Below are 13,200 nucleotides of genomic sequence, written 5' to 3'. Positions count from 1 at the left end.
CAACCCTACTCTTGAATTATTCAGAACCACTATAGACTTAAAACAATGAGCCTGCGTTCTGCTTTTTAATTCATTAGGCTGCACGGTCTAGTGGAAGAGAGCGGGGTTGATTGTAGTTAATCAGTCGTTGTGTGACCTTGGACCAGTAACTTCACCTCTTGAGCATTAGGTCTCTCATCCGTAAAATATGGATACCAGTTCTCTGTCTTTTAGTGCTGTGTGAGGCATTGATGGGATAATGATCGATACCGAAGCACGGTGCCTGGCATTCAGTAGATAATCAGTGTCAACAATTTTTTTTTTTCTGAAGTAATTAAGAAGAAACAGGATGATGCAACTTATTGGCTGTCAATTCATTTCTGAAGATGTGACTTACAAATCTTCTATAAATGTTAATGTTTTCATATGTCTGGAATATATTTTCTGTCTTATGTTCTATTCATGTATATACCTCTCTCCTCCATGGACTTGGCCTTTGTATGAGGAGAGCTCTGATAGGCCCTTTATCTGTACCTCTGAGAACTCTTAATTCTTGGGGTACCTGGATGGTTTTGTTTACGTATTAGGAGTTCCTCTCAGATTCCCTTGTAATATATCCACCTTCCTCGTATTCATCTTCGCCTGGCTGTACTCACGAATTCTTTTTTACTTTTAACATTTTCCCCTTGATCTCCATTATTGTATTTTTCAAAACATGAAATTCAACAATTTTGAGTACCTCTGCCATTTGTTCCCACTGTGTAATTTTTATTCTCATTTCTGTCATTTTGTGTTTTTTTTTTTTTTTGAAAGAAGTTATATAAGAGGTAGAAGTGCCACACTGACTCACAGTTCTGGTCCCTTCAGCCCAATCGTCCTCTGCAAAAAGGGACGAGAAGAATTGTTTTGGGGAGTGTGGTCTGTTTTGTCTTCACAGACCAAGACCGCACGTACTGTGTCTGATGTTGACTTAAAACATCTCTCCCAACCCTTTCATCTGTCATCCGAAAACCTTGTCTGCCTTCTTCTGGAAACTTCATGGGTCTGCAGATGTTTCTTTTCCACCTCTGTGGAAATGTGGGGTGAAAGAATATCAGGCTGATGCTGTGGTGATAGCTCTGCCCATAGAGAGAGACACTGGGAGTTGAAAGCACACACTTTCCCAGGTACCTGAGCATCAGAGCAGGACATGCCTTGCCCAGGGAAGGCTGCCAGGCTTACCTCCCAAGGGGCAACCTCCCAGCATGGCAGATCTGACCTGGGTGAAATTCCCACAACCAAGGCTCAGGCTCATAATATATAGACTTAGAAAACAGATTCTGAAGGCAGACTCATAGTAAGCAATTCACAAGAAAGTAGATGTGTGGAAACCCATTTAGCCCACCCTGAAAACCCAGCCTGCCAGGTAGATAGAACCACTAGTGTGATTACTCTCTCCTGTGCTAGGTGCCAAATCCTGATCCACAGGTTCTGGTGAGCACTGTCAGAGAGGGTGGTTAAGTGGATAAAGGAGAGCAAAATTATGTGTCAGGACTGTCTGTCTGTGCATTAAGAAATCTTGAACTCTGGGGCTGTTGCCTGGATGAGCATTACCCATGTTTGTCTCTATTACACTGGTTTTGTTTTTATGCTTCCTTGACTGACCAAAGCTCATTGTGATTTATTTTTTCTTAAAATTTGTTAGAATTTGCAAATTGGCCCAGGTCATGTTCATTTTCCCCCCTTGGGGAAATTTAAGTTAACGCTTTATACTTCTGACCCACGTGATTGCTAATTCACAGTTTACCTCTGAGCAGACTGCTCCGCTCCAATCCCCCCACCACCCCCCGCCTCACATCTGGGTTTTTAGTAGACTTCTCACTGTTATTTTTCAGTACTGGTAATATGTGAACCAGCCGTAGATATGGAAACCCTGCCAGGCTTAGTTTCCTCATCTGTACAAGGTACCAGATTAATTAGCTAACCACTAAAGTAACCTGTATTCAAGTTTCAAAAGATTCTCCTCTTAATAAAAAAATTCTGTAATTTGGTGAAGTTTAGCTTTCCCCTGTCACATGGCCTGATTCTTGACCAAGGCCCACTGGCTGGTTGGCATTTGATAAGGCCAACACTTTTCCTTGGCTTTTTTTTAAAAGAATAGATCTCGATTCAGTCATCCATGAGTTTGAATTCTAGCTCTGTCCTCACAGTGCTTCTTTGGACAAAACATATCACCTTTCATATCTTACTGAGGCTTCTGAAATTCTCTTTTTCATCAGTAATTTATTAGCTGAGACTCTTCTGTTGTGCAAAAAAATTTTTTTATCCCTTTGGTTAACTTGAAATATGATTAATGAAAGGCAAGACAAATGCTTGCTTTTCCCCCCCTTTATTTATCAATATTCTGAGTAATGAAATGTATTTTAGCAACTTCCAATGTTGATCAATGAGTATTTTTGTGAAAAATACCTTTGAACTCAGAATTTAATGTATATCATATGTATCAATAGGTGTGATCCATGTTGATATCATTGATATAAGTTGGTACAATCAGTATTGTTTTTGATGAGATTGACCTGATAGCTGGGGTTTAAACTACTCCAGCACCTAAAAAGCAAATCAACAACAAAGGGAGTGAGATAGATGAAGCAAGATTGGAAAAAAAATTTTTTTCAGCTTTATGGAAAAATATTGCTGTTGAAGCTGAGTATATGGGTATATGGGATTCATTATACTATTCTTTCCTTTTGATATATTTGAAATTTTTTCAGAAAATAGCTCTGAAAAGGTACATAATTCTAAGGTTATTTGAGATGTAAATCTGAGTTCAGTCTTCAAACTCTGGCCCCTACATGTGTCCCATGGAGAAAGTTCCTTGGTTTTATTGAAATTCCAGATACCCCAGCAATACATTTTATTCCTCAGAGCTCCTAAAATAAGAGGCCAAATATGTGCATAGTTTTCTAGGATTTTAGAAAGAATTTTAATACCATATTTCATTGGATTTATGTTCGTAAAGATCCTGTTATGATAATTGAAGAAGTCCACTTTTGAATGCAACAGTGTTCAGTAAAATAATATAATGTGAATATCGATTGGAATCACGATTCTAGCATCCCTGGCATCTTTTAATTATTTGAAACATAGTTGCTTATGCTTTCTGGATTTCATGCCAGAAAATAATCTGGCATTTTAGCCATTCTGAACTGACTTCTTCATTATAATGGTGCTATTTCTCATTCCAGGTTTAAGTTTATCTATTCATGGGGCTGAAAAGCATTTGCAAATCCATCAACGGCGAAGTGTGGCAAGCCGCCCAGGGTCACGTCGCCTGCCCGTGGTCAGGCATTCCTCACTCCCACCAGGTAGAAGGTCAATAAAAATGGAGGCAACCTCTTCTGGAATCACTAATGGGAAAACCAAAACCTTCCACCCAGGTAATGCATGCGGAAAGTTCAACAGGGACCTGTGTTAGCCATAACCCAAGACAGCCCATGTTATATTTTTATTATCTACCTGTACTATAACTTCCAGTTAAGCTTGCTTTTTAAAAGAGTCTTGTTTTTTTTACCCCTCTCTTCACTTTATTCAGTGGTAAGTGTCACCAAGACTAATAAGAGGAGCGAGAGCTTGATGTATAAGAAAAGGTTAAGGCTGCATTCTACCTACAGTGGTAGAATCTGAATGAATATACTTGCTCAGTTCAAAAAAGCTTATTGTATAACAAAACAGAAGAGAGATTTGGTCATTATCTTGATAATTTGTTCTAGAATAACCCAGGGAAAAACATCAGGCTGAAAATGCCCACTTTGAAGCCTACAATAATCTGGTTGACTTGTCTACAGCCTTCTAAGATTAGGGGAGAAGATTGGAGTCATGTTAAGTTTCAAGGCTTTGGGAAGCATTTTAACATACTAAAAATATCAAAATGAGTCTATATCACAGCAGGTCATTCCAACTAAAAGGTTTTATTTGCTCGTTTGGATGAGAAGTTTATTTAGATATACATTCATTCAACAAATTTATTGAGTCCCTGCTGTATGCCAGGCATTGTTTGAGGTGCTGAAGAAACATCAGTGGAGAAGATAACTTTTCTATCCATCAGACTCATAGAAACATTGATTCGCAAGGGAATTCAGAAGTCATTTAGCCTAACTCTCACCCAATCCTGATTCCTCTGTGTAATGTCCTGGTAGAAGACCAACCAACCCCAAATAAAGCCAAGCCTCCATCTCTAGCCATATCACACCCATCCTCACTCTCAATTGATAAACTTATTTCCTAACTTCGCTGAGAAACCCAGGGGCCATTGGGCATAAATTACTACAGATCCCTTACTCTACATCTCCAAATACATTTCCGTGTATTCTTGTCCTTCTCTCATTTTTTTCAGTTTTTACATGATGATGGTCCTCCTGGTTTCCTTGAACGAGCCTTCACCTGTGGCCTTGGCTACCCCTCTCTTGAGCCTTGCTCGGGAGAATGTGTCCCCTCGTTCTCATCTCTTTCCCCTTCCTGACTGTTGGTTCTTTCCCCTCATTCTACAAAAACGGGTTAAGCTTCTCCCATTCTCATTATCTTCATTTGACACTGTATCTGTTTCTCTCCTCTGCCACTTCTCCCTCCTCTCTTCTAAGCCAAACATCTCAAAGAATTATCTACCCTTGTTTCCTCTTCTTTCTTGCTTCAACCTAACACAACCTGGTTTCTAGCTACTCTACTCCATTACAGCTATTCTTGAGGTCCTTTGTGAGCTCCTTTTGTCACAATGTGGTGAGTGTCAGACTCTTCTGATGCACCAGGGTGAACCACCACTTCTTCCCAAAACAACATTCCCTGGCTTCTATGGCAGTCTCCTTTCTCGATTCTCCTCTCTCTTCTTTCACATGTAACTTTCCAGGTTTCCCAGTCTCCAGCATTTCTCTCTTCTTGTCTCCTGTACGGCTCTTTCTTTTACTCCAAATCCAGAATGGTTCATCTCCACCCTGAGCATATCATTAACCTAGGGCAAAGTTCAAGCCCTTCAGCTTGTCAAAAACAAATGTCCTTCATGATTTAGCCCCTGTTGCTTCTCATTCTTCACAGGGTTCAACCAGAAAAGCAGAACCAGTAGAAGATATGTACTGGAGATATACAAGGACTTGGCTTCCATGTTTATGAGGTTCGTCTAGGCAAGTCTGAAGTCCACAGAGCAGGCCATCAGGAAGGGCAGCCCAGAACTCTTGGGCATAGCTGAAGCTGCCGTCTGTAGGCAGAATTTCTTCGTCAGGGAGGCCACTGCTCTGCTTTTAAGGATAATCTTCCTTCCTTAATTTTGACTGATTATGGACCTTAACCACATCTACAAGTCCCCTTTGTAGCAATACCTAGATTAATGTTCATCGAGACCTGGGGACTGTAGTCTAGCCTAATTGGCACATCAACTAGGCCATTAATCAGACTAATCAGACATCTAATCAGGCTGACTTGCTCTCAGCTCTCCGAACACATGATACTGTTTCATGTCTCCCAACTTTTGTTCATGCTGCTCTCTTTAGGATGTCCTGGTTTGTTCCATTATCTTTCAACATTTTAAAATTACCTGTCCATCTCTCCATGAGGTGTTCAAGGGCAGGAATTCTGGATTATTGATGTTTGTATTTCTAATAAATATTTGTAGGGTATGACTGAACTGAACTTTCATTATTTTCAGACTGTTACAAAAGCTTTCTTAAACAATTTTTTTCTAGCTCTATTGGGGTATCACTGACAAATGATAATAGTTTTCTAATTGCTCTACCTACCTTTCTTTCAACATAGATTTATTAAAGGCCTTTTAAATCACCAGGCATTCTTCAAGTACTTGGGATACATCAGTGAGTGAAACAGACAAAGGTCCCTGCCCTCGGAGAGTGTACATACTAGCTGGGGGAGACAGACAATATATAAACATAATAAATAGATAAATTATGTAGTGCCTAAGAAGAAGATAAATATTATGGATAAAAGAAGGAGTAGGGGAATCAGGTGGTAGGATTGCCTGTTGCAATTGTAGATTAGGTGGCCAGAGTAGGCCGCATTGTAGAGGAGATGTGTGATCACAGACCAAAAAGAGCTGAGAAAGCCGTGAGATGGCAAGTTAATTGCAGCGGAGGGCTAGCCAGCAGGTGGACAAGCCCTAGGATAGGATGAGTCTGGTAGTTTGAGGAACAGCACAGAGGCCCCTGAGCCTGGAGTGAGGGGGAAACATCAGCCTAAAGAGGTCAGAAGGATCAGATGGGACAGGGCCTTGTAGGCCATTGTAAGGACTTTGAACCCCATGTAACTTACAGGGTTTCGAGCAGAAGAATCTTATGGTCTGAGTTATATTTTAACAGGATCATTCTATTTATTGTTTGAGAATAGACTAGTTAGGGTGAGAGGAGAGAAGTCAGGTAGGAGGCCACCATAACAATTTAGTCGAAAGACGATAGTAGCTCTGACTAGGGGGTAGGAGTATGTGTAGAAGTGATGGTGATAATTTGGGTTCTGGAAGTATTTTAAAGTTGGGCCAACAGGATTTCCCAATGGATTAGATATGGGGTAAAAGAGAAAAGAGAGCTAAGGATGGTTCCAAGGTTTTTTTGTCTGCGTAAATTGAATTGGTATCAGCTGATATGGAGAATGCTGCAGGGGAAACGGATTTGGGGCAGAAATGGAGTCAAGATCAGAAGTCTAATTGTGAACATGATAATATTGAGAACTGGCAAGATCATGTAGGTGATGGGATAAACATGTCTGGAGTTTGAGAGATTGGCCTGGGAAGAAGATATAAAATTGACTGTTATTCACATATAAATGGTCTTTAAAGCAGTGAGATTAAAGGAGATGGCAAAAAAGAAGCAAAGATGGAGATGAGAAGATTAAGAGCTGAAATCTGGGGGCCTCCGATAGTAAAGGTGAGAGAGAACATGAACCAGCAGCAAAGAAGACAAAGAAAGAATGGAAAGAAACCAGAAATTATGTGTCTTGGAAATTAAGTAAAGAAAGGTTATCAAAAAGAGAGGAGTGATTATCTAGTTTAAATGTCGCTGCATTACCTAGATTAAATGTCAAATAAGCCAAAGGATACGAATTAGCCATTGATTTTAGTGAAGTCAAGATCAGTGGTGATTTTGATGAGCTGTTTTGGTAAAGTGGTAGGGATAAAACCCTGAATAAAGTGGGTTTAAGAGAGAATGGAAGGATATCAATTGGATATTGTCAATATAGATGACTTTTTTTGAGCAGTTTTGCTGTGGAGGAGACTGAAAAAATAGGGGAGCAGCTGGAGGAGAGGTAAGGTCAAGAAAGAGTTTCTTTTCAAAATAGCAGATCTCCAGCAGATCATTCCTGATGTTGAGAGACAGGAGAACGTGTGATATGGGTGTCAGGTAATAGTTTATCTGTGATAACAGGTGGGAAGGGAGAATATGTGGATGTTAGCAGTATGATGAGGAGCTAAGAAGTTCCTTTCCCACTCTGTCTTATCTGTAATGTGAGAAGCCAGGTCATCAGTGAGAATCAGAATGGAGCCAAAGTGAGAGAGGGAGGGAGGGAGGAAAGGAGGGAGGAAGGGAGAGAGAATGAGAATGAGAATGAATGGGAATCGTGATATGATGGATAGGGGATATCTGATTGCCAGCCACATTAAAGGGCCATTGAGATTTATGGTCATGAAATTAAGGTAGAGCTAGTCACCATGGCTGTGTGTTTTTCTTTAACCCTGTTTAGCCACATGAGTGAAGACATAGAATAGATGGGAAGTTAGATTTAGTCAGGGCTGTGAACTTGTCAAAGAACTAGGAAAAGAGAGAGGGACTCAAAGGTGCACGCGAGGGAATGATTATAACGATTGATTATGTGATTTAAGCTTGGTAAGGAGGGAGTGAAGCCATTATGTGGGGTGCGGAACAGTAGAAAGTTGATTGATTGGTTGGAGGTCCCAGAAGGGTTGAAACAGTGTTGGAGGAGGGTAACGAGAGAAAGAGCTGGAAAAATAAGAGGTAGTTGTGAGTGGAAGGTAAGGCACTGATCTCATAGGGGAGGGGTGCTGTTATTAGTAATAAAGCAGTCTAGACTAGAGTATGAGATGAGTGACTATAAGATCATTGGAGGAAAGAATTCTCAGGGACTGAGAGGCCAGGGTTTGGGAAGGATCATCTATTTAGATATTGTCAAGAGTTGAATAGTTTTTGGGTGAGCAATAATGAGCCAGGAGTTAACCTCATCAGGAAATGAGGGAGCATGACCTGGGAGGTAGCAGGTGAATGCAGTGACAAAGGGTAGATGGTAATATAGTATAACAAACTGAGATGTAAAGCTGGAGGTATTTAGGGAAAAAGGAAGAACAATGATCTAAAGTTGCATTAAAACTCAAGGAAGTCTTTCTTATAAGTTCTCATCACATGAAAAATTGTAACTATATATTATGATGGATGTTAACTAGATTTATGTGGTGATCATTTCTCAATATATACAGATATCAAATCATTATGTTGTACACCTGAAACCTAATAAACTGTTATATGTCACTTATACTTCAATAATAAAAAAAAACTCAGGTAAGATACCTTCTCCTCTCCAGACCCGTTGGTGTTAGGGCTGTAGGAGAAAAGCAGTACCATATGAAAGAGCCGCAAGGAGGCAGTGACCTATGGGAAGGACCAGGCTTTTATTAGAGCAAGACGATGAAGAGAACAGTCTGAGAAAAGACTGATGAAGGGAAGAGGATTCTGGAGAGCCCAGTGGAAGGGTTTTGGATGTTGGAGAATTGCCTTCAGTGGCTCTTTAATTATTTTTCCACACCACCCCAAAGTTCTCCTTCAAAGAAGATGATTAATATTATCCCTCCTCTGCTTAAAAATCTTTTTTGACTTGCAACCTTGCGAGCCCTGTACAACTTAACCTCTCCTGATTTTTCCTGGCTTATCTCCTTCTGTACTTCATAACCAGCCTGTTCTACTTTAACCATCCACAGCTCTGTACTATTCCTCAAGTAGGCTTTTGCTCTTCAGTTTCTCTCTCATTGCTCAACTTTCTTTTTGGAATACCCCACCCTCTTTGGAATGCCCCTCTCCAATAAATCTCTAGCCCATCTCATTTCTCAAAATGTAACCCAAGTTCCACTGTCTAGATCCCACTAGAATTGATCTTCCACTTTCTGATAGTTCCACAGGCAGGAACTGAGTTGAATTTATCTTTGTATTCTTCATCTCCCCTGACCCCATGCATTATTCAGAGTAGGTTCTTACAAAAAATGATTATTTGCTGTTTGTTGAACCTGTTCCACCCGTTGGATGTAGGTTTGCATCCTAAAGTTATACAGAGTAAAACAAATTCTTTGAAATGATGACACTTTAGTTGTTCAAAAACTCATCTTGAGCTATTTTTCAAATGAAACATTTTCTAGTTTCTTTAATGCTATGCTCAGTGACGTGGTTTTCAGATTGTTTACCACCCTACTTACTCGGCTTTTAGACACAGGCTTATTTCATGACTGCCTCTTCAAAAATACAGCACCCAGACTGCATAGAATATTCTGTTCATGCAGGACCCAGGCAGAGTAGAGTCAGCCTTTTGTTGAAATCCTATCCTGACAATATAATATAATTTAAAGAAATGTTATTAAGGTATTTCCTGATAGTGTAACATCATCATGGGATAATTTAGCATATCTCTAGTCACTGCTCTCATCTTAAAAAATATGTCCCTGGGTTTATCTGTAATTTTATCATAGATTCTTGAACCCCACTTGCACTGGCTATTGGTTGGAAATATGAAGCCAATTATTTAGCACTGAATTATAATTATGTAAAATTATATTTAAAAATTGCAATTAGTAACCTGTTTTTTTCCCAGCTTTGTTGAAGCATAATAGACAATTAGTTGCTCATATTTACACTGTACAAGTCCGTTTTTTTTTTTCAGTTATAGTTGGCATACAATAATATATGCATTTCAGTTGTACAGCAAAATAGATATTTAAAACTCGTTCTGCAAGATAGATGAACTTCAACTTCATCCTTTTTAGTATACTTATACTAATGCATCATAGCTCTGTTGGGAGATTATAGAAGAGCTCTCAAACTGAGTTCCTTATTTATAGTGAGTCATAGATCTTAGAAGCAGCATGGACATTTTAGTCATATCAAGGCCTATTAAGTCATCCATCTACTTTTTACAAAGTTAATAATCCCAGTTCTCAAAGTGCTTTCTGAAAGCCCACTCACTGGTTATTAAGTATGCAAAGGAAGAGCAAGAGAGTCTTGAGACCTTTCGTGCCATCAGCCCTGAACAATTTTAGTTCATGTATTTTCCTTCGAATTTACAAACATCTCTGAGTGCCTGCTGCATACCAACAAATATTTATTTGGAAGATACTTCCTCGGGGCTGGAATGATACAGAACTCTATTATACATGGTCCTTAGGGAGCTCACAGTCATGTCCAAAAAGATGATCCATCAGTCTTCTTTGGTTATAAATAACTGAAACCAATTATTTAATCCAAGCAGAAAAGGAATTTAGATCTGGATGACATGAAAGGAAAGACTGGAGAACCAGCCTTGGAAAAGGAATAGAAACCAAGAAAAGAATTATTTAACTACCTGGAGTAATTGAATCCTTAGCATTTAAAAAAATTTTACATTATTTGGCTCAAGTTTCAAAGACCTGGGAGAGATGTCCTACTGGCCATGCACCTTTCTCTTGGTTGTATAGAGAGTGATGAGAGAAAGGATGGAGCAGATGGACATCTCTCCTTCGGCTTTTATAATAGGAAGGTGAAATGCCCTTGATTTCTCCTCTCACCCAGGCTGCACACAGTAAGGGAAAGACACTTTCCCAAAAGGAAATAGAAGTGATGTTAGAAAAGGGAAATATACATGGAAGAATGTCCACTGCAGGGATCCGTACTTAACCTGCTATAATAGAAGTCAGACTGTATTAAGGGCTGGAACAGAGATATAAATAAAGTTATGGAAACGTTCTTACTGGGGAAGATTTAAGAAGGATTCAAAAGGCATGTGATTTACAAATATGACTTTGAAGGTCAACCAGGATATCAGTAGGAGAATGAGGGGATGGCCATCCAGACATAGGAAGATATAATAGAGACAGTACATTATGCTGGTTATGAATGCAAGCTTTGCTGTTAGATATTTTAAACCCAGATGTGTTGCCTGATAGCTATACAGACTTGGCCAAACGACCTAATTTCTCTGAAGCTTAGTTTTCTCATCAGCAGACTTAGGGTATTAATACTTGTCTCACACCATTAGGGCTGCCAGATAAAATACAAGATTCATGGTTAAATTTCAGATAAACTGTGAGTACTTTTTGGTGTAAATATGTACCAAATATTATATGAGACACACTTATAATAAAAAAAAATTAGTTTTTCATGTGAAATTCAAATTTAACTGGACACCTTGTGTTCTTATGTGGTATATCTAGCAACCCTATTCAGCATTGTTATGACAATTAAATAAATTCATGTAAAATGCTCGGTGTGATCCTTAGCACACAGTAGGTGCTCAGTAATAAATAGTAGTGATCATTTTTGTTGTCACCATCATCACAGACAAAATCCAGAAGCCTGACAAGTACATCTCTCCTGAATCATTTCTTGCTCAGTCACTGAACCATATACCAGTTTCACAGTTAACTTGTGCCAGATACCAGTTAGACGGCTTCTCATTGTTATACTCATACAGGACCCACTTACCTTCGCCTTGTGTTTGTATGGTTTCTCTTTCCTTCTGATTGTTTCAGATGTTTCTCTTGTACATCGATTTCACTTTGACCTTATGATTTAGCCACTCCTAATTAATGAATATTATTTTCTATTCTCTTTTATAGGCTAACATTAAAAATATTAAGTCTCACCAGGCTTGGGACTATAATTTAAGGGTAAAGAGCAGAGTAAACAGAAATATCGATTGCAATTTTCACATTTAAAACTGTAAAGCTTAGGGGGTATAGATCAAATGATCTCATTAATGACTAAGCCATATTCAGAATTAGAAGCTTTCTGAAATCTAAAATAGTTCTTCTCTTGCCTTTTTTAAAAAAAAATCTGTTAGGTCCATCTTGTAGTCCTAGAGAAATGTCATTAGTCACGGAGTATGTCCTTTATTCTCTTTTATAGTTTGTAAAATGATTTGCTGATATGTTTGATTATTTTCCCAAGTAATCTTAACCTTTTATCTCTCTCTTAAACCCTAAGCAGTCCTTTCCCCCTTTATGCATGATTATTTTTTGCTTATATAGATGTGGCATTTAAATTCTGGGACACGTTGATACGGTGGAGAGATGGACATATAATTTTAAAATGTTAAGAGACAATTCAGCAAAACCAGTAAACTAGAATGACTATAGACTGTACTGTCTGTATACAGAGGAATTAAATGTTTGAAAATAATAAAAGTACAGCTGCAATTTATTAAGCGCTCTACCGTATTTCCAACTTCAAGTACTGTTAAGCTATTTGTGTTCATTATCTCATTTAATTTTCACAATATTCTCATGCTGTTATCCTTATTTTATGTCTGGGAAACTAAGGCACAGCGAAGATTAAGTAAATTGCCCAAAGACAAGTCGGTAAGTGGCAGAGGCGAGATTCCAACTCGGGTAGTTTGATTCTCTCATTCATGTGCTATGTTACCTTCTTCAAGCAACTTGATAGCAATATTTTTGGCAAGTTAGTAAACAAAGCCTTGGAAAATTTATATTAAAAGCTCTGTAATAGTTGAATCCATAGCATAAGAAGACCATACTGATGAAGGGACCATTAGGGTTCCGTTGAGAACATACATAGTCACTTTAACGGGCTATTATTTCTTTCCATATAAGTGATGTTCTCTTTTAAAGCGTCTTTTTTGTTCTACTCTGCATTAGACCTTTGTTTTTTCATCCTCCCTTTTTTCTGGTTCCAATATTGTGAAACTCATTCCTATTTCTCTGAGTTTCGAAGATTACTTTCTGGCCCTCATGTCAAGACCTGGTCTCAAATTAGGGAACAGACTGAACCTATGTCTTTAATTTTCCATGGATTCATTTTTCTTCCCACTGTGCCAGTTTTCTTCTTCTTGAAAATGAAAATTAGTTGAATGTGAAATTTTGGTATTTTCTCATCACCTTATCTGGAAACAGACTTTTTTTTTTTTTTTTTTTTTTTTGAGAATTATGCTAAAGCTTCTTCACTGAGCTAAGGAATCTGACTGCCTTTCTTGACTAGATATGAA

The 13,200-nt window shown here is 38.7% G+C and overlaps 1 protein-coding gene across 14 annotated transcripts in view; it reads left to right on the top strand.

Annotated features, from left to right (window-relative positions):
* Positions 1 to 13,200, top strand: part of ANO4 (anoctamin 4) — a 332,447-nt gene that overhangs the window by 148,130 nt on the left and 171,117 nt on the right. For all 14 annotated transcript variants that reach the window (XR_003047093.1, XM_025048733.1, XM_025048727.1 and 11 more), the window contains one exon: positions 3,204 to 3,395. Coding sequence is in view for 13 of the 14 variants with exons in the window: in XM_025048733.1 (XP_024904501.1) it covers positions 3,204 to 3,395 (192 nt within the window). In the remaining variant the exon portion in view is untranslated. The remainder of the gene's footprint in view (positions 1 to 3,203; positions 3,396 to 13,200) is intronic.

This window comes from Pteropus alecto, unplaced genomic scaffold (assembly GCF_000325575.1).
Source record: "Pteropus alecto unplaced genomic scaffold, ASM32557v1 scaffold94, whole genome shotgun sequence".
NCBI classification, from domain to species: Eukaryota; Metazoa; Chordata; class Mammalia; order Chiroptera; family Pteropodidae; genus Pteropus; species Pteropus alecto.
This window is presented reverse-complemented; position numbering and strand designations above follow the sequence as displayed.